A 22,826-nucleotide genomic window follows, 5' to 3' on the forward strand; every position below is an offset into this window, starting at 1 on the left:
CTTTGTATATAAACCTTGATGCCAATGCAAATGTACATAATTTCAATAAATTTAATTATAAATTTGAATGTATCATATCTTTCTTGTCTGAAAGAACACATATGATTTAAAATATTTGTTTTTTATTTTGTCAGTCAAAAATAACTGTTATGAATATGAATTCAACATATTGCACAATTTGATAATTTTGTCATTATATACAAATTGGCTTTTTAAACATCATATTTAATAAAATTAGTTTAAATAATAATTTCAGACATTTAATTGCATTATATGAATAAATTTTGAGTAATCATTTGACTAAATTATTATAAATATTGCACAAATGTGAAACTTTGGACTTAGCCTAACCATTTTCAAATGTAGTTATGACAATGTATTATTTTTATTGTCATACTGGCGCTCAACAAGGGACGAACCCACAACAGATCTGAGCACTACTGAGACTTTTAACATATAATAATTAATATAATGCCTCTATATTTACAAACTGTTTACATGTTTAGCATTATAATCAATTGAGTATAACTGAATATTTGTTTTCCAACAATACAACAAGAACTTGTTCATCTTGAACCAATACAGTGCAACTATGCATAATGAAATTTTAGTACATAATAATATTGAAAAAATGAAATTCAAGTTCGACATACCAACAATTATTATCTAGTGAAGTACCACATGAATCATTTTTACATAAACAATGTACCTACCTAACATTATTATTTATTGTCAACCCATGAAGCACCATTCAGAACTTCATTCTCAACCTGAGAGCATAATTTCTATATTAATCTTTATTTAGCCAAAAAATATATTAATAATAATTTTCTACATGTAGAGTAAGTAACCTCTGATCCAACTAAGTTTCCCATTGGGAATTCATCCATCTATCTGGTAAGATCAGCTAACAAGACAAAAATCTAAGTCCCTGCATCAAGAAGCAAACATCCTCAGATTTACGGAGTGCTGAATATAAGATTTTTTACATCACAAATGAATTCATGCAAGAAATGTATAAATTATGATGTGCGCACAAAAATTATAAATCATAAATAATTGTTGTTCCTGAACTCGCAGCGTCACGGCTCGAACTTACTATTCAGCCCTTTGTGAACACATTTTGGAGCCATAATGCATTCTAGCATTTTTAAAGGAAACAACTACTTGACTGAAGCTTGGATCAACACGTGAATCACTTTGCTCTTTGTCATGTTCATTCCTATTTGAGCCTACGATTCAATTCTTGGAATCTTTGTGCTCTAGTAAATATTTTTCAAGCCAAAGCTAAATCTAAGCATTCAAAATTATTATGCACATGCCATCACATTATATTATACATTTTTTGCACTCCAAAATACAAATAACAAAGAATATTTGTTATATCAAATTTTTCCACCGTTCAACACAACTAAGGATCAAGAAATATGAATGAGGACCAATGTCGGATCATGAAGATCAACTTAAGGCAAACTCTACAGAGGAATACTTCATACCTGAACTAATGTTTCAAACTCAAGGAAAGAAGCACGAAAAGTGAGAAAATTTTGACATTAACAGCAGACAATAGAAAAATTATGCATAAAGTATTGTGACTCACAGTAAGACCTTTAACCAACAGCCTAAGAGAAGAACTCAACCAACCAACTCTCATGGGTATGGTTTTGATATGAAGCAGTATCTTTTGTCCTTCAAAACAACAAAATAAACAACGTGTTAGCATAATCAATTTCATGCCAAAATTAATATATGAATAATTAAGAAAGTAAAGAACTGAGGTTTTATGTACCACCCTTGACACTCAGTCAATAAGAAACTCCCAACCAACCAACCGTTGTGGGTATGGTTGTGGAATGAAGAAGTATCTTTTGTCCTTCAAACCAACAAAATAAACAACATGTTCGCATAAGCAATTTCATAATGCTAAAATTAATATACAAAGAACGAAAAAGTAAAGAACTGAGGTCTTATATACCACCCTTGACACTCAGTCAATAAGAAACTCCCAACCAACCAACCCTTGACGCTTACTTAATCTTACATCTTCACTACAGAAATATCTGTTTCCTTTGAAGATCTGACAAGTATGTCATCTACCTTGCATCCTTGCAACAAACTCTTTATTAGCTCCTCATGTGACTTGTTGCAGTTTTGCAAAATTTCTAGCCATTTATACCTTTTGGCATTAGAACACTTCCACACTTTGATGTGTTCAATGGCCACTTGACTCACAGGATTACCAGTGTTGCATTCTAACAATGTAACTGTTGAATCATCATGATTCTCAACACACAAATAAGGTCCTTCAAACAAGAAGCAGTATTTCTTAATGGGATTATTTTCTAAATCTTTATGTCTGTTTCTAACAAACAACAAATCACCAACTAATATGGAAACTTTAGCTTGTTGTTTTTGGTTGATTTGGTTTGTTTTCTTACTTCTGGCCTCAAAACTTTTTAGATGTGCCATGTGAATTTTATTATCCCATGACATTACTTCATCTTCAGTGATATTATTGAATATGCTCATGTTAGGTTCCATATTTAATCGCAGTTCTATAGGGGCATAACCTGTTTGAGATGAAATTGCATTATTTAAACAATGAAGGGCAACATTAACCTTTTCAGGCCATAGGGTATGACTATCCTGACACAAAACTCTCATTAAGCGGTTAAGCTCTGCATGATATCTCTCAACCATATTGGAGGACGGATGATATGGAGGAGTGAACACTAACATGATGCCTAAGTGTTTCATTTTATCTGCAAACTGATGAGATCTGAATTGAGGTCCATTATCGGCAATCAATTTTTCAGGAATACCCAAATGGACAAAATAACAATTGATAAGCTTTTTGATGACTGTATTTGCATTACTGTTGACAATAGGATAAGCCAACAAGTACCGACTTGCAGCATCCAACACTGTCAACAAAAATCTCTCCCGCTTAGAACCCATGACGAATGGACCTTGCAAATCCACAAAAAGGACTTTTCCAGGTTTACTGGTCAGGTGTATTTTAACTAAATGTTTTGCAGGATGTTTATTGGGCTTTGACCTGACACAAGTATCGCAATCAGCAACATATTGTTTTATATCTTTAAACATCGTTTTTCCATTTGTGCCGTTGTCCGAGATGCACCGAAATGACCACTCTCATCATGAAACTTGATGAGCATATTACCAATTAAGGAGGCAGGTAAGCATATCCTTAACTTTTCTGGTCTGTGAAAATCCCTGACACATAATATGTTCTCCCTGAGACAGTACTGTTTCCGCCAATTCCTACAGCGAGAATTATCAGTATCAACATCTCCAGAGAGATAGGAAATGATCTCATCCAATTCGATATCATTTCTCTGTGCATTCACAAGTTCCTTACAGTCACACAAAGGTTGCAGCATTAATTCCAACTCGGAGTAGTTGACATGATAATGCATGTCCAACTGCCAAGGAAAAGATCGACTTAGCAAATCAGCGATTACATTTTCCTTGCCTTTGCAATATTGAACATCAAATGAATACATCTGTAACTGGATGAACCAGCGAGTGAGGCGAGCATTCCACGTGTGGGCAGTTTCCAACCACGAGAGGGCTTTATGATCTGTAATAATGACAAAATGCCTCCCTTTTAGTATAGAAGCAAATTTGTCTATAGTATATAGGATCGCCAACACCTCCATTTCAGTAGATGTATAAGATTTCTCATAATCTTTTAACAATCTGCTCACAAATCCAAGAGGCTTGAACCCTCCTTCTATGATCTGTAAACAATAACCCGCTACTCCAATAATCGAAGCATCAGTTTGAACAAAGAAATTATGTTCAAAATCGGGAAATGCAAGCATTACTTGTTCAGCAATTTTTTCCTTCAAAAGCTGAAATGCTTCAGATGCCTCTTTATTCCAACACCATTTTTGTTTAGCTTTGAGAAGCTCATACATGGGTTGGGCAAACATTGCATAATTTTTTATGTATTTACTAATCCAATTTAAGGAACCTAATATTTTTTGCAATTGTTTAATTGAGCTAGGTTCCGGTAACTCTATTATAGACTTGACAAAAACTGGATCTTTATGATACCCTTCTGGGGTAATGATGTGACCCAAAAACTTTATCTCCCTGCAGCAAAATTTACATTTCTCTATTTTAAAGGTCATGCCTGCTTTCAGTAGACAATTAAATACACTTTCAACATGTGTCAGATGAGAATCAAAGTCTTTGGATCTTATAATGATATCATCCACATACACCACTACAAAATCCTTACAATCAGCCAAAACTCTATTCATTGCATCTACAAAGACAGCGGTGCCATTCACTGAACCAAATACAACACGTTTAAATTGATACAACACGCCTTCGAATGAAAATGCTGTATATTTTCTACTTTGTTCATCCAAAGCAATTTGCCAAAAGGCATTACCCAAATCTATAGATGAGAAATAATTACAACCTTGAAACTGTACTAATAACTCATCTATTTTTACGGGATGAATTTGCATCAACTTTACATGCTTATTTATCCCTTTTAGATCAACACACATTCTTATCCCTCCACCTGGCTTAGGTACAACCAATAGAGGGGATAAGTATTCGGAGTTGGACAATTCAATCACATCCCATTCCAACATGGTGTTGATCTGTTCTCTAACTTCATCCTGGTATGTAAATGGAATAGGATAGTTTCGACCTACCACGGGTTTGTCTGTATCCAGTTCCATTGTGTGCACATAATTTTTACATAAACCTGGTTTAATGGAAAACAATTTTTTATATTTATACAATATATTTAAAAATTTCTGTTTTTCAACTACCGACAACATCTCAGTTTGATCCAACTGACCAGAAATTTTTAATATTGTTTCATCACCCACCTTATTATCCTCAGAACTTGACACAAAAGAACATTCATAATAATGATCCACATCTACAGTATTTTCCAATGGAATGAAACGGGCAAGTACATCATATTTATCATTATCACATACAAGTGCCTTCTTAGAGAAATCTAAGGTACCTTGCAATGCATATAGAACATCTAAGCCCAAGATCATATCCACCTGCAGATTCTGAACCACTAAAAATTGTACCAACAAACTTTGCAAACCGATAACAATCATAAGCCTAGTTAAACCTAAAACTTTGTTCTTTTTAGAGCCTGTAAAATCCACTAGTCTAATGTTTTTAGTACTCAATAATCTTGGCCTACTGGCTGTAGAAGAGATATTTTTCCATACCTGATAGGAAAGCAAACTAATTTCTGCTCCACTATCACATAGAGCCAAATGTTTATGATCTAGTATATTAACCCAAATTTTTGCAGTATTCGAACCATTAGGAACATTATTGATTGGTCTGTAATTTTCTTTCATGTAATTTTGATCTTCAGTTTCTAAGCCTTTTTCCCAATCCCCAACATTAACAACTGCTATGGCAGGGTTTATAGCATACCCTCTGTCACCTGCCTCAAGGCAAAGGGAATTGACTAGTTTTTTTTATTTTCAGGAACATGAGATCTTCCCTGATTTAAGTGTCCAATCTTGTTGCGCTCTTTGTCACCTATCTCAGTTGCATGAACTGACACTTCAGTCTTAAAAGTATTATGCACACTTTTGACAGGCAACTGCATATTTCGGATGACACTCATACTATATAAAAATTGCAACAACTTGCACATGCCCGCACGATTCCAATTAATCATATCCAGACGATTTTGTATACGAGGACCAATGTACTGTTCATACAGAGTTTCATTTATCTTGTCATCATCATCAAAGAAAAGAGGAGCAATATTTAGCACTTTGACCTTATCCTCATCTTGAACAGATAACAGGTGAGAATTGTACCTTTGCCATCTGACCCATTCTGGATCCCCTCTAGAATGCATAACTTTCGGAATTGGTGGTAAGGTAAGTACAATTATATTCCTTGTCTTATTTTTCATGACCTGTATCAGTCTGTTAAAGCTTTGTTTGATATCATCATCATTTCTCCGTTTCAGTAGATCATTCGTGCCAATCATTAACATTACCTGGTCTGATAACTTATTATAAGATTCCATTCTTTGTCTTAGCTGATCTATTGTTTGACCTGAAACACATAATCCAATGTGCCGTGTACCATCCTTTTCCACCTTCACAGGTTCACCTAAGATATTTTGTGAAAGTCTAAGCATCATGCTATCTCCTACTAATTGATTATTGTCAAGTATAGGAGTTAGAATGTCTGTTTCCATTGTGTTTCTATTATAGGCAAATCTATTCTTATTTGGAGGCTTTAATACATTATTAGCACCCATGTTACCTCCCCCAACATGAGTCCTCATCAGTTTTCCGCTTGGGAAACAACACCATTAGCTACTGTGGGAATCTTATCTGTTCCGCAATTGTAGCTCTTAACTCCAAGGTTTGTTTTGTCATAGTTCCTATGAAAATTAGTTCTTGCGTAATTTGATTTGCGAGAGTATGTATTCTCTTTATCTGCACTAGATGCTTGTTCCACAGCCACTTGAGCTACTTTAGCTTTAAAGTTTCGATTTTTCACACCATATTCTGAATTGCTCATCCTAAGTGTGATGTCTCTAAGCGATTCAAAATTCTCTATGGCTTGCAATGCTCTTTGCAATGTCTCAACATTATTTACCACAAAGTGCTCTCTGATCTTAAATGGCAAAAGCGTAGCCACTTGTGCAATCAAGTGTGCTTCCTCCGCATGAGGCTGGATGGATTTGAGCAATTTATAATTCTTGTTTACAAATTTCTGTAAGTTACCATGAGCAGCTCTAGAAAATTGAGTATTCAGTATCCTAGTCAATGTGACACTCTTCCACCTAGAATTCTCATAGTGAGACAGAAAGGCCTTTTTAAAATCATGGTAAGTATTGAAGGAAGATTTATTCTGAGTGTACCAACTTTTTGCACAGTCTTTGAGTAACTTAGGTATATATTGCATGTAATCCTTTTCCTTGATATTGTAAATATCCATCATTTCCTCAACTTTCTCCAAAAATTCCAATGGCATACTGTCCATCGAGATTCAATCAAACTGCGGAAACTTGCACAATTCTTGTGGCTTTATGAAAGATTGTCGGTGCGCTAAAGAGTTGTCATATTGAGTACTAGTCGCAAAAGTTGCACTTTGAGAAGGACCATTTACATCACTCTTATTTATGTACTTATTATAATGCAAACAAGAATCACCTTTTACATAATCTTGGCGATGACCAGATGGTGTAACTCTACGGTCATTGGTAGAATCAAATAACTTTTCTTCTGAGCCAGATGACTCTGTTTCAGTATTAGTGGCTTTATCACATACCTTAGATACATGCCTGCGCACTACATCCTCATCAACACAACTATCAGAACTATTCACTACTGTGGGAACTTTTGCACGTTTTCTCTTTGTAAGAGTTCTTCTGCCAGCTGATTCTAACCTACACTGACTAATGGGTGACAACACTTCTTTAACCAATGTTAAAACTTCTAGCTTTACACCCATTATTTGTTCCTGCAGAACCTGGTCCTGAGAGTGATCACTATTCTCTAATTTGCAATCACTTGCCACAAGTCCGTGCATGGTGTGAATAAGTTCATTTGGCATCTTCCCTGCTGAGCCATCCTCTTCATTATGAAACACTTTGTACTGAAATTGATCAGAATTCATCACTTGGTTAGGTTGAATTTGTGGAGAAGAAGCACCATCACAAACTGAAGGTTTAGGTAAACTTGAAAGAGAGGACAAAGTATTTGCTAAATGCTGTTTAGTTTCACACCATTCCTTTTGCATGTGTCTCATGTCAACATGCAATCACTCTGCCAAATCTGCATGTGCTTCTTGTACAGCACCAACCTGCTTACCCAAATTTTCCATCTTTTGTTCCACAACACAGGATACTGCAGAAATATCAGTATCCACTTTCATGGATAATGCTTTTATATGAGATTCCACTTTCTCTGTTCTTATTAAACACTCCTTCTTATATTGAGCAAGATCAATTCTAATTTCTTTTAATTGAACATCAGAAGTTTGCTGAAGAGTTGTCAGCCCAGATTTAAGCACCATCTGGCTAGCTTTCAGCTCTATCAATTGAGCATCAGTCTTTTCCTGATTAGCTTTGAGATCCTCCTGATTAGCTTTGAGATCCTCCTGATTAGCTTTGAGATCCTCCTGATTAGCTTTGAGCTCTGTTTGGCCATCTTTGATAGCATTGAGAGCAGCCATAACATCTGCCAAGCAGAAATCACCCTTTGGATCTGACATATTTAAAGGTAAAAACACCTAACCTCAGAAACCAGAACAAGAAGCAAAACAATACAAAGATTATTATAAGCTTGAACCTTTTCAACTAATCACCTAAGTCTCATAATCTTAAATATATAACGACTTTGTCAGTATAATTCAAACTCAGTATCAGCACAATAGGTAGCTATGGTGCTATGTTGAAAAGGAAATTTAAATTTACATATACTGATAACTTTATAATTATTATATTGATAAAAATGAAAAAAACAACAACTAGAAACAACAAAAATTACAATAGCATCAAATTATGCCTTTGTTTACAAGAACATTTATAAGATGTCAATGCTATACATAAAAAAAAAATATATCTTTATCTCCTTCCAGGATGAAGCAAGTCTTTGTATCTACAATTCTGAGCTTCAGTTTTGTAAATTCATCATCTGATCAAATCACCTCCAAATGTAGAACATATAAGTGTCACTCTATGCAACCTTCCTCCAAGCACTCATTTGAGGAACTGTAACATTTACAAGCCTGCCCGTTAAGGAAGATGAAAACAGATACCTATTCACTGCTTCCAATTCAACATGGCATCTATTATACACATCAGTGTCATTCCACAACTTTCGATTCTTTATAAGATTATATCATATTCAAAGTTCATTCGAGTCATAAAAGGCTTCTATATAACTTAAACATCCAAGTTATTATAACATTGTCCAGTTTAATGCTTTAAAAGCAACAATTATTGTACAAATATAACACCATTCCATATTGCTAAATCTGTACTTATCTTTTTTCCATCCTGAGATCCCTTTTAAAGTCACAGACAACTAGTATTAGAGCAACTAGTTCAAGCCAGATTTTTTAGTATGAGTTATCTTCAATTGTTTTTTTGTTTTATATTTTTGTCCATAAGTGCTTAACAGCTTGAATGTTTGTGTAGTAAATGTACATATTTGCTCTGTTACAGCTATTTTACTATGTATATCACAATATACTTATCTAATGATTACAATTACCATTTTTTGAATGTTGATACAAAATACCAAGTATGACATCATATTATACATTGAACAATTTTAAAGAGTTGACCTTTGTATATAAACCTTGATGCCAATGCAAATGTACATAATTTCAATAAATTTAATTATAAATTTGAATGTATCATATCTTTCTTGTCTGAAAGAACACATATGATTTAAAATATTTGTTTTTTATTTTGTCAGTCAAAAATAACTGTTATGAATATGAATTCAACATATTGCACAATTTGATAATTTTGTCATTATATACAAATTGGCTTTTTAAACATCATATTTAATAAAATTAGTTTAAATAATAATTTCAGACATTTAATTGCATTATATGAATAAATTTTGAGTAATCATTTGACTAAATTATTATAAATATTGCACAAATGTGAAACTTTGGACTTAGCCTAACCATTTTCAAATGTAGTTATGACAATGTATTATTTTTATTGTCATACCACCTTCATTACTTCTTGGCCAAAAAAGAAGTTGCAGAGGTCTGGCATGTGGTTGAAAACTTCTTTGCATCGCATAATTCTCACTTCTCCATGGAATCCAGTTGTTGACAGTGTGAGACAGACTACTTTGACTATGTATTGTTGATTTCATCTACGAAGCATTTGGAAGTGACACATCTGCCAGACATTTGAATTGCACCAATCCAAAATTAGCAACAGTTGATGTTTTTATTGATTATATGATGATGGCATATTCAGTTTGCCTAATAAGGAGGTTGTGTTACTTCATGTTGTATTAGTGTCTATTTTGTAATATAGATGGAGTTTGTGCTTGACTTTTGTGCTCACCACTGAAGTTCCCAGGTTTGAATCTCAGTGTAGGCATGTGTGTTGTTTGTGGTGTCCTTTCATCATTTTTTTTACGGTTACCCACAAGTGACTGTAAATAACAGAATTTGAAATTCATATTACATTTGCTGATATTTTATCAATACTTTGTGACTTCATAGAAGTTAAGCATAATACAGGATAGAAAATGTCATATTTTGAGGGCTGATCATCCAAACAATAAGCAAGAGACATGTAAGAAAAGTTGTTTCCCTCTACGCACAGTGAAAGTTTGGTGTGGTGTACAGCAATGCCCATATATGTATATATCTTCAAAATATGTGTATTTTCCACATGGCTACTGCATGCGATGTTTATAGCTTTTCCTCTTTTTCTCTAAGGAAATTCATTTGTTTAAATGATAACATGGATCCATCTTCCGAGAGCGAGAATGCTGTTGTGAGAGCCGTTCTTCAGGACTTCTACGAGTCTCTTTTCCCAATTCCTTCCAGCTTCGAGCTCCCTCCTGAATACCGCAACAGGTTTCTTCACATGTTTGAATTGAAGTCTTGGAAAGTTTACCACAACATGATAAAGGTGGTCACTTACCTTTGTGTCAGCGGGCTGATCATTTTCACGGTGGTGAACTTCTTCCAGACTGAGGTAAGTTAATCTCTACTACTTGGCATGTCTGTATGTAGTGCAGGTTCACTGTCCACTGTAGTTTTAACCCATAGACTTACCACATTGTAAACAAAATATAATAAAAATTGCTTTCCATCTGGAAAATTCCATGTTAATAGCAGGGGTGGGTGCCAAGATGGTGCTTGATTTTGAGTATGGCTCAATGAATCCCTGATTTGCCCTTATTATCTGAGGTATATAATATACATTGTTTTCCAGCAATTAAATTCCATGGTATGTAGGTTTAGGAAAGGACAGGGAGAACAGGGATAGAATAATGCCAAAAATAATACAGGTGCCAGCTTTTTTTCCAGGAGCCAGGATCATCATCATCATCATCATCATCATCATTATTATTATTATTATTATTATATTATATTACATTACTATTATATTTATCAAAATAAAATCCAAGTGTGCGATAGTCATAAAGACAGGGATATTAATAGACTCACTCCTCTCTCATATTTGATGAGGATATTTCAGAAACTTGCAAAACAGCAAAGAAGATGCTTGGTTATATATTTTTCTTACGGAAAGTTTTTCAAAAAGAAGATACTTTAATATACCTGTATAAAACGATAGTTCGTCCTATTCTTGAATATGCTAATGAATTATGGTTTCTGACAGCCACCAGTCACCTTCAAAAAGTTGAATCAGCTCAAAAACTTTTTATCAGGTTTAAAAAAAAAAATACTATGACCAACATTACTCGGAATGATTAACACAGTTGAATATGTTTACCTTAGAAGAAAGTAGAAAAATGAAAAGGATAAATTTTGTACAGAAGATCTTAACTTTCCAGATTGACAGTGAATATTTTTTTAAATAATGTATCTTATAAAGTTCCCAGATATTCCCATAGATATTTCTCAATTCTTACATGTCTAAATAAGACCAGAGTTTAGTAGCTGATCTTGTTGAAACCTACAATTTGAATTTATGATGATGTATAAGATTGTAGGATCCACTGTATTATTTTATAATTATGTATTCAATTCTGTAATTTTGTATAACCAATTTTGACATAGTGATGATGTACCTGGTTGTTAAATCATGCTCATCACTTAAATAAATATTAATTAATTAATTATTATTATTATTAGTTTGCAAATACTGGAAAACCTCGTTAATACGAAGTTCAAGGGACCAAAAAATGTCAACTTCGTATAAAACGACTTCGAGTTATCCAAACTTTTCAAGATGGCGCCTGTTTTCAAGTGTAAATAAAGTAGAGTATAAATTACCCCCATAAAGGATGTTTTATACTTGGTGGTAGCTCAGAAAATAAGCTTTATATGTACTATATAATAATATTGTACGTTTTAAAGAAAGTGTAAAAAATGTTACACAAAATGAGAACACGGAGCTTAACGCGGACACAAAGATTCCAAGGAGACTGTTAACACCATTTATCCTGCCTAGTTATACAACCGGTTATGCACGGGATGCATGTCGTGGCAAAAAGTCTTATAAGAAACGGTATTTTCTTTTAATTGTGCAAAGTCGTTGCTCTTCCACGAAATTCTTACAATTTTAGTTCATAAGAAACCCGTTTGCACGGAGACCTACGGAAAGGAAAACAATCTCGTTTATTGCAAGAAGTGAAACTCGGAAGAATCTTGACAGTAGTCACATTGGCGCGAGCAAGAGACGGGAGATAATCGGACAGGGATTAACTGGTAAGAGAAGATTCTTTTGGGGGAGAACACAACCTTTCCCTGGCACAAAACAAAAAAATCGGGGCTGCAAATTTCGTTCTGGTCCGGCTGTCTAAAACACATCGTAAAAAAAAGTCACGTATTCTTTGCTTCAGTTAACTTCATATTCCCCCCCCCCCCCCCTCTGCAGGGATCAGTTCAAACTCTTCCTCAACTTGCATTGTAATCCACTCTAAAAAAGTAAACACACAACTTGCGATCTGGACACAAACAGTGCCGCACTCGATAATGACTCTGGTTTGGATCCCACTTTAAACTATATTTAGTCCCGCTTAGCTCATCAGCATAAAATGAACTAAAAACAAGCTTTACGAAACTTGCCTATTTTCAGATTAATCGACAATTTGTTGTTATTGTAGGTTTCAGGAGTATTCTGGAGGTCAAACACTCGCTCCGCCAAAACTTTTCCTCTCGTATTCCTACATTGAACATTGCGTGTTTTTTTTTTAACAGCAGCACGCTAATGGTTCTCAAGCAAAGGGGGATTATATGGCTTTGCTAGGTTCAAAACAATGAAGCTTATTCCTTCCCACTGGATGAGTCATTGCAGTTATCGGCAAGCGAGAGCTTTCCAGACGCTAGACTAAACACTGGCGCCAGCTGCAGCGTAAGACAGGCTGGAAGTTAGAGCAGCAGGTGGCAGAAGGGAAATCATCGGCATTTTAAAGATAACGCAGTTGTCAGTTGTCGAAGACCCAACTTTTTATCAGCAGTGTGAAAAAAAAAAAAAAAAAGATCCTTTCATTACCTTTTACCATGCAACAGACAATAATACGGGCAATATTTCCTATCCAGACAGCTGCATTCAAACAAGAAAGAGGGACCTGAATTCTGCAATTATCACATTACCATGCACACCAGTGGCGGATAATGAGCTGTTGTAGGAGAAGGAAGGGGGTCACTTTTCTTTTACTTATCATGCGGGTTTTGTTCGTTTTCAAGATGGTATTCAGAACTGTTCGATTTTTTTAGACGCCAAAGGAAAGGAGCCCGTGTGCGCACAGGAGCAAGAATATAGCAACGGACCCCCCCCCCCCCCCCCCCCATTTGCTGATAGATAAAGGGGAGAAGTCACTCAGACAACAAAACACGGTTTTGGCAAATTTTATGACCGGCACAGTTGGGAAACGTATGAAGCGGGAAACTGGAGTTGCAACATACGTAAGATCGACGTCAACTTTTGCGGGAAACCTAGATGACAACGCATTAAGCGGGTTGACGATCTTTAGTTGGCCTATGCGGCTTTGATTATCTTTAACATTTTCCCTTTTTTTTATGAAGTTCTACAGGGCACAAAGAACACGCTTTCACTTAAAGTTGTCGGCTACCAGGCCAAACGTTGCTCGCTCACGGGAAGTTGCTGCATCTCGAGCTCAGAGCTAGACAGATGGGTGTGACTTCCAGGCGTCACGCGTCTTGTATTTTGGAGCATTCGTGCGATCTTATCTCGCATTTCTCATCTAGCAATGGTGAATATTTCCAAGGTGACGCATTCAACGGGGAAAGAGCTTGACCTGCCATGCACAATGACAAAGAATGTCAATGTCCAACGGGCATTTCGGGCTGCTTCCCTCGAGTTGTCAGCACCTCTTATTACAAGGAAACATGTCAAGTCAAGTTAAAATAACGTCCAAGCTCTCTCCACATTCGATCTTCTCTTGTCGACTTACGCAGGTGTCTACTTCGAATTAAGCGAAACCAGTTTTGCGGAAGGGTCTTGTAAACAACTTCGTATTAAAAATTATCCGTATTTCGATTTATCCGTACTGAAATACATTATAAATCCTATCTTATCGGCTGGGGAATGGGAAGAACTTCGGATTAAAGGGTACTTCGTATTAACCAATATCGTATTAACGAGGTTTTCCTGTACTAGCTAAGAAAAATCAAACTAAGATAAAGCTACACATTTGAAATGAGACCTTAGAGCACCTAATTTCATAATTAATAAAAGTAATTAATTTTTTATGAGACACTTATGGGAATAGCCATCATTCAGTTTCCAGTCATCCTTATGAAATTGCATCATGCATATCTGATTTTTCACCAAAATACCTAGTCTTACCATAAATACTGTCACAAAGTTTTAAGTAAATTGACACAAAATGCTGAGAGATATTTTAATATCCTAATAACATTACTGAAATGGATGCATGACAAATCAAAATCACAAATCAATATTCATAATGGCCGCCCTTATCACGCACACATTCCATAAGTCTTTGTGGTCATGCATCAATTGAATTACGCAGCACATCGACTGGAAAATGAGCAACTGCCTTCAGAAGAGACCGACCACTTTAAACTTTCAGTATTGGGATGTCTCTTCTTACAAGCCATCTCCTGAAGCTTGGACCACAATTTGTAGTCCAAAGGGTATAGGTTCGGACTTGCAGAAGGCCAATCTGAAGTGGAAATGAAGTCTGGAACATTTGCTATGAGACCACGCTCCATTTCTGTGAAAAGGGGTAAAAACATCAGCCAAAGTGTACGAGCAGACAGTGCTTGTGAGACTAGTCAAGAATGTCAACAACACTCTCTTCCATGGTCAGAACTCGAGCTTCCATCAGGATTCAGCCCCAACATATGGGGCCCGAACAACACAGCAGTGGCCGGAGGCAAATGTTCCAGACTTCATTTCCACTTCAGATTGGCCTTCTGCAAGTCCGAACCTATACCCTTTGGACTACAAATTGTGGTCCAAGCTTCAGCAGATGGCTTGCAAGAAGAGACATCCCAATATTGAAAGTTTAATGCGGTCTCTTTTGAAGGCAGTTGCTCATCTACCAGTCGATGTGTTGCGTAATTCAATTGATGCGTGGCCACAAAGACTTACGGAATGTGTGCGTGCTAAGCGTGGCCATTTTGAATAATGATTTGTGATTTTGATTTGTCTTGCATCTATTTCAGTAATGTTATTAGGATATTACAATATCTCTCAGCATTTTGTGTCAATATACTTAAAACTTTGTGACAGTATTTATGGTAAGACTAGGTACATAAAACACAAACAAGAAAAACACATACAGTACTCTACCAGGGGTTCCACTATCAAATCTCGGTCTGGGCATGGGAGTTCTTTGTGAGTGTTCTTTCAATTTCATCATATCATCACTCATCCTCATCTTCACGGTGGCAGAAAAGCAAAGTAAAATATACCAAATCAAATCAATCTACTGTATTTATTATTTTTTTTAGAAAAGAGAGTAATGAAAGTTTCTACAGAAGTATAAGTGAACTCGAAATATTAATAAAATATTTTTAGAACTAAATTCGAAAATTCAGGTGCCAGGTAAAAATTTTCAGGCACCATTTTTCTATGTCTGTGTGAGTGTAAATTAACTTGCACTTTTTTTTAACCCTTATTAAGTGGGTTCTGTGGAATTCTGACATTTTCTTATTATTTTGTGAATATAAACATCTTATGGTTTTGTAAAGTAAATGCTTAAATATGTAGTTCTTTTTTTCAAAAACAAAACCTGTTGTAGTCACCTGATTACATACATTACTTAAGGAGGGTAATGAACCATTCACACTCTTCAACGAACATTTGAATTTTACATCAAATGGGTAAGATGTCAGTTTTACATCGTTGGTAATAGAAAATCATAACTAATGAATATTACCTTCAAGAAAAGTTTGTTAAAATTTGAGGCTGAATCAGGAATTGTTCCTTTGACATTCTGTGCCAGTGCTATACCACCAAGTTACCCAGTCATCCTCAGGCTTAATCGCTAATTTAACTAATTACGTCTCTGCACATGCTATGTCCATTTGTAGATTGTAAAATTTGAGGCGGAGCCAGAAGTTTGCTAGTGTCATTGCTTTCAATGCTGTTTGGATATTTGTAAGAGCTTGGTTGGACTGTAAACTTATTTTATATCACAGATATTTAGACGTGAGCAAATGCCAATTTAGTGAAGATTAACCTGAATGTTCTGAAAATAATTCCAAAGATAATTCAAAATATCATAAGCATTTTTTTGGAAAAACTAGAGAAGTTTTTTAACAAGCCTTTGATGAGACACACCAAAGTCCAACACCAACTTATTACTGACAGTTTCTGAGGTGGAATTGTGTGTTTGTTACCTTGACATAATTTTATTCCTACTGATATTATTATTAGTTATATTTACTTCATTTTTTTTTTTTTACATCACAGTGTACTAATCTTCATCGCCGAATTTTTAGTCGTCACTCAAGGCCTCGCAACAGGAAATTCAGACGTTATGCTACAGAAGTGTGAGTGAGTGGTGGTGGATAATATTTGGAATGTTGGTTTGTGATATTAATTTGCTGGTAAATTTCGAGACAGATATCAAGTTCTATCTGTGCTTTAAGGTGATTGTTTTTGTACCTTTCACTTTTATTCCTGATAAAATTACCATTGGTTTTCCTATCTGCCTCATCAGCTTTTCCAGTTTGTTCCTCAAATTATTCTCTGGTTGTTCATCTGGCTCCCTCGTCCTCTTCCATGAAATACCTGTCCTGCAAATAAACACCCTTTGATGCTCGGAATAACATTGCATCATTCCATTTTTATCTTTCACATTGAAAGTTCTTGTATGTACATGTTGAAAATATTAATAAAATACCTCATATTGAGAATTATGCTTTAGTCCATTCTTTGACCCTGAAAATTTGCCAATGGACTTGGTTGAAATGTACATTTTTAATACAAATTACCATGTCAAAAAGAGGAATGTTTTGCTGTTTCAAATTCCTGCTGTACTTTTCATCATAATTGTACCTTTGCTTCCATACCTCTACTCATGTGTCCTTGTTGATCTTCCTCATGTACTTATATTCCCTTTTCCTTGCATTGGATCCAATTTTCAGCAAAACTTTATTTTCTTTTTGTTGGGATATAGCATGGTTTCAGTCCTCCAAAATATGTATACTATCTATTCTCTCTGTGTGTCTTGTAGTTTAACATCATTCAAAAGTAAAAGGCATTATATTCCTCATAGTTACACAGCATTTATTAAATTCTAATCTGCCATTTATTATTTATGTACCTTGATATGTTGCTCATGTAGAAATCTTGACATTCCAAGCATTCATCATTGGTCTTCATCACAAGTAAATTGAAATAGAAGTTGTTTCAGAATCATGTAGATATAAAAATATAAGATTGATACACATTAATTACTACTATGTTGATATTGGTTGATGCATCCATTATTGGCAAAATTGCTGATAAGTTTACTGATCCAATATTCCCATAAATAACCTGTAGCTTTGTGCAATAATCTACCATTTTGTATTTTTAAATAAAAGGTAAAAATATAATTCATATGCGACAGTTTTCTAAAGTAAATGCATCAATAAACAGTTTCATTTTTCCTCATTTAAAACCTGTGAAGACAAATGGTTATAATCATTAATGAAGGAGATGAACGAACGAACCATCCAGGTTATTCGTGGAAAATTTGCAATTTTGTTTCAGATAGGGTAAGCAGGGGGAATTGGGAGATATGTTTTTAAAACTAAGCTGTGTAGACTCTGATGCTTGTTTTAAGACTTTGGATCCAATTTATTATCTTGAGAACCTTCAATTACCATCTCTTAAACACACTTTAATTTTTTTACCTCCTTATTTTATGCATTAAAAAAAATAAAAAGTAATTTACAACCCAGTTACCCACATGGGGGGTATTTTGGAGGTATACCTAGAACTCACAAGATATTAGTGGACACAAGGGTGTTAAAAAATAAAGTAAAAACTACATTTTACACTCAGTTTTAATAGGAGAAAAAAATTAAATATATTTTTTTAAATTACAAATGTTTTTAAGAAAACTTTGCAATTTTCTTAAAACTAAATAAAACAATATTATCCCAGTATTCTAGGGCTTTGGAAAACCTACTGCTTACAGTTTATATATGTAGGTAAATGATAATACACATAGTAAATTTTTTGGTACAACCTAGAATTTTTTAGAGTATCTCAAAATTTTGAAAAACATGTGTGTAATTGGGAGGTAGCTTTCTCCCCTTTAAAGTGCATGTATTAAGATTTTTAAAAATGCTTCATACTCCTTGGAGTATATTTACTTGTTTAAGGCTAAAAATCAAACAATTCCCACTTGACAAAAAATTAGCGTTACATTTAGTTAAGACAGGACAAACATAGTTTTTCACTTTTAAAGTCAGAAAAGTGCAGTAGTCGAAACAATATTTTTTTACTCGCTAGAGAATTGAAGCAAAATGCTGAAAAAATACAATTAGTGCCCAATGAATAAAGCTATCATTCCATGTACTAGTTATTGTTTTATGACAATACAACAATACAGGAAATTAATAAAAATAAAATAAAATTATACCACCCAGTTACCCCACCCACCCAATTCCCCCTGCTTACCCTAGGTGGAATCAGGTCAGTGTCAGTAAATTGTATGTATCAGCAGAAACTTCATAACATCATTGGTAGTACAAATTTTAAATGTTAAAAGAATGTATGTATCCTGTACGTCTTGAGCAACTAGATAGCAAGAAATGAAAACTTGTGTAGCAATATCTTGGAATCCAGTACTTGAAGTGTAAATTGTTAGGCGGGAGATGTTTGCTTGAGCCTTGAGTAGGGTTATTTCATAAGGAAAATCCAGGACACTGCTAACCTGAACCCTGTTGGGGGACCGATTAATTGGTACTCTATCGGTATCAGCTGATATAGCCATATCAGTATATCGGTAAAATTACTGATAATTTTACCAATCCGATATATCTATAAATATTTGTAATTTTGTCCAATTAATTGCTGTTTTGTATAAATGTTATGGATATAAACATACGTATAATCTTTATGGCTGATTTTTTTGAAAATGTAAATGTCCAAAATGTGCAACATCTTTTGTATTGCAGTCATCTTGTAATGTACACTTATTAAGGAGGTCAACAAACCATTCATGTTCTTCAAGGATCGTTGAACTTTTATATCGGATTGGTGAAATATCTGTTATCGGCATCGGTAAATTTTATATCGGTATCGGCCAAAATTTCATATCGTCCCATCCCTAAGGACTATACACTGTAACTGCCATAGGGTTCCAAAGATGGTAAGGTATTTCAGAAACTATTTTCAAGGACACACAGGAGAATGAAAACACTCCCTTGTAGCCTTATTTTAGAAGACACGTTTTTGCACCAAAAGTCACAAAAATAATTTTCAGAAAACTATTTTGTACCTTACATAATATATTCGTGTAGAGGAATGTAATTAATAAATAATGAAACTTATGTTGATATATATATAATATTAACTTACGTTTTGTGAGTATCGAGGTGACTCCTGCGACGTTTCGGGGCACAACTGCTCCCTTCATCAGGCTGCTCACGTTTAGGTTATGTATAAATCATAACCACGTCGAACTCTCCATAGGTTCAGGATACAGGATTGGTAAAAGGTGTATGTTTAAAAAACAGTAAAAAATCTAAAACCCATTACAGGTACATGTCAAACTAACATGCCGTTTTCCCAATTAGAAACTGCTCCTTGGAATGTTAAAGCTTTAAAACTGTGAGTAGCCACGGTCCGCGTGTGCTGCAATACTTCAATGTTTCCTCGTAGAGTGCAAGGTTGGGCACTTCCCCTCCCTTTCCCCTCTGTCTCCCCTCCATTTTTTCCCCTTCTCCTCCTCCTCCATTTCCGTTCACGTCAAGTCCACTGTGAATTCCTCTTCCTTTTATGCTTTGCGTTCTACTTCCGGGGTTATGTTAAATCTTATTTTTACGTATTCCTTCCTATCCCATTTCTTGAATATCTTCCCCCACATCTCTTCAATACTCCTGTCATCCCTGTTTAATTTATTCTCTCTTTCCTTACATATATATGACCCTTCATATACATTCCTTCTTATAGGTTTTACCTCTTCTCTAAGCACTTTCCGTTTGGCGATTACACGGCTTTCATCAAGGATATGTTCGGAGAGTCCCATCTTGGGAACCCCCTCCCTTATATCCTTGTTGTGCTCCCCCTTCATCATGTAAACTTATGTTGAGTAGGCCTAGATGGGTTTCTTTGTCTACGTCATTTTGTTTTCTTATTTGCTGTTGATTATTTCAAGCAAATTTCTGTTCTTGGAAATCAATTTATGAAACTGAGCACACTTGTGATGAAACATTTTTGTTTCACATGACCAATACCACAACAAGATGTGTAAAAACTTTTTTCTATTCAGAGTACATTAAAATGAATGTGGTAGCAAGGATAATTGTGAACATTTTTGTTATTTGTTTCTTGTTATAAGTATTGAAATGAAATAAAGTTTATTTATTTTTTATTTTCTTTATTCTCTCTATTTGTGAATTATTTATTTTATTTCATCTTGATGAATAAATACAAATGTCTTATATTCTGAGTGAACCTGATTTCACAGCAATGCACAATTGGCAAAAAATCCTCAAAACCTGGTAAAAAATAGCAAAATGAATTAAAACACTAAAGTCTTATTTTCTGTTTCCTCGTTAACGTGACACTCATCTCACTTTATATATACGAGGTGCATCCAGAAAGTAAGTTTCCCTATTTTTTTAAAAAAAGAAAAACCAACACAGTTTCAGGAAACCATTTATTGGCAACAGGTACAGCAAAGGTTCAGCTATTTTTCAACATAGCAACCACCAGAATTGAGACACTTGTCGTATCGTGGTATCAACTTTTGGATCCCACTGTCGTAGAACCAGCGTGTGGCAGACGTCTTCAGCTCTTCGTCATTGCCAAAACGCTCACCGGAGGACAGGAATTTCTTGAGGTGCAAGAAAACGTGAAAATCGCTGGGAGCCAGATCAGGACTGTAAGGTGGATGATCAAACAACTCCCAGCCAAATTCCGTCAAAACAGCTGCTGTGCACCGAGCCGTATGTGGACGAGCATTGTCATGGAGGAGCACAACACCTGCAGTAAGCATGCCACGCCTCTTGTTTTGAATGGCACGTCGTAATTTCCTTAGTGTTTCACAGTAATGGTCAGCGTTGACCGTTTCACCTCTGGGGAGGAAGTCAATGAACAAAATGCCCTTCCTGTCCCAAAACACGGTGCACATCACTTTCTGTACCGACAGTGTCTGTTTGAATTTCTTCTTGACCGGATATCCACTATGCCGCCAATGCATTGACTGCTGCTTGGTTTCTGGGGTGAAGTGCGAAATCCACGTCTCATCGCCCGTGACAATCCTGTCGAGGAAATCATCGCCGTCATCATGGTACCATTGCAGGAATGTCAGTGCTGCTCCTGAACGTTTCATTTTGTGTTCGGGTGTCAGGTTTTTCGGCACCCACCTGGCACACAATTTTTTGAACAGCAGGCGCTGCGTGACAATCTCATGCAACACGGATCGCGATATCTGCGGAAAAAGGCTACTCAACTCTGTAATCGTGAAGCGATGGTTCTCTACGATGCGCTGCCGCACCAGCTCAACCAGATCATCAGTGATGAGGGACGGACACCCACTGCGCTCTTCGTCATGGACACTTTGACGACCTTCCGAAAACTGCCGACACCAGCGACGCACCATCTGCAATGTTCGGCCCATTGACCGCACAGAGCTGACGATGAATATCAATTGGCGCAATGCTTTGTGCATTCAGGAACTTTATCACCGACCGAACCTCGCATGCGGCGGGAGAAGGAATACGAGCTTCCATTTCGGACCACTGCTGCCTCGCTACTGGCATGCGGCGGGAGAAGGAATACGAGCTTCCACTTCGGACCACTGCTGCCTTGCTACTGGCGCCGGGCAGGATCTGTCCGCCTGGCATATGATTGATACATCTTAGCTCTGCTGCGCATGCGCAATTTACACAGCTCATTATGTTTACTTTCACGGGGAAAAAATAGGGAAACTTACTTTCTGGATGCGTCTCGTAGATAGATAGATAGATTCAAGTAAGTGACTGCATGAATGTTCGCGACAGTTCATCTGAAATTAAAGTCTTCTGACAAACATTTCGGAATGTTGCAATATAAAACATACTATTTGGTTATGGAATTGTTAGTACTTTCATCCTGCAGTTATTCTCATAAAAATGGTATTATAATTAAGCCTTGTTTCCATGTTAAAAACACTAAAGGCAGTTTATTAAGATTTAAAAACACTACATGTAACGTAAAAAACTGCCTTGGCCATGAACTTTAGTGTAATATTGAGATTTTCTGCAAAACTACTATTTTCTGTTTTTCAAAAATAGCTGTTTTGATTTATTATGAAAGTTTGCACTAGTTGGAGAGCATTTCTGAGAAAACTGGACATTGATAAGTTGCACTGTTCTTGAGATATATCAAATCAAAAATATCCAATATGGTGGATTTTTTTCAAGATGGGAGCTGTCAGCATGCAGATAGCTTTGGATTACTC

The 22,826-nt window shown here is 35.7% G+C and overlaps 1 protein-coding gene across 1 annotated transcript in view; it reads left to right on the forward strand.

The window, feature by feature from the left end:
- Gnptab (N-acetylglucosamine-1-phosphate transferase subunits alpha and beta) overlaps positions 1-17,584 on the forward strand; it is an 89,082-nt gene extending 71,498 nt beyond the window's left edge. Inside the window, exons 16-17 of the mRNA XM_083121296.1 lie at positions 10,468-10,729; positions 16,634-17,584. Of these exons, the coding sequence (XP_082977422.1) occupies positions 10,468-10,729; positions 16,634-16,717 (346 nt within the window). The 3' untranslated portion in view covers positions 16,718-17,584. The remainder of the gene's footprint in view (positions 1-10,467; positions 10,730-16,633) is intronic.
- Positions 17,585-22,826: the final 5,242 nt, after the last annotated feature.

Source organism: Lepisma saccharinum, chromosome 4 (genome assembly GCF_977018435.1).
Source record: "Lepisma saccharinum chromosome 4, izLepSacc3.1, whole genome shotgun sequence".
Taxonomy (NCBI): Eukaryota; Metazoa; Arthropoda; class Insecta; order Zygentoma; family Lepismatidae; genus Lepisma; species Lepisma saccharinum.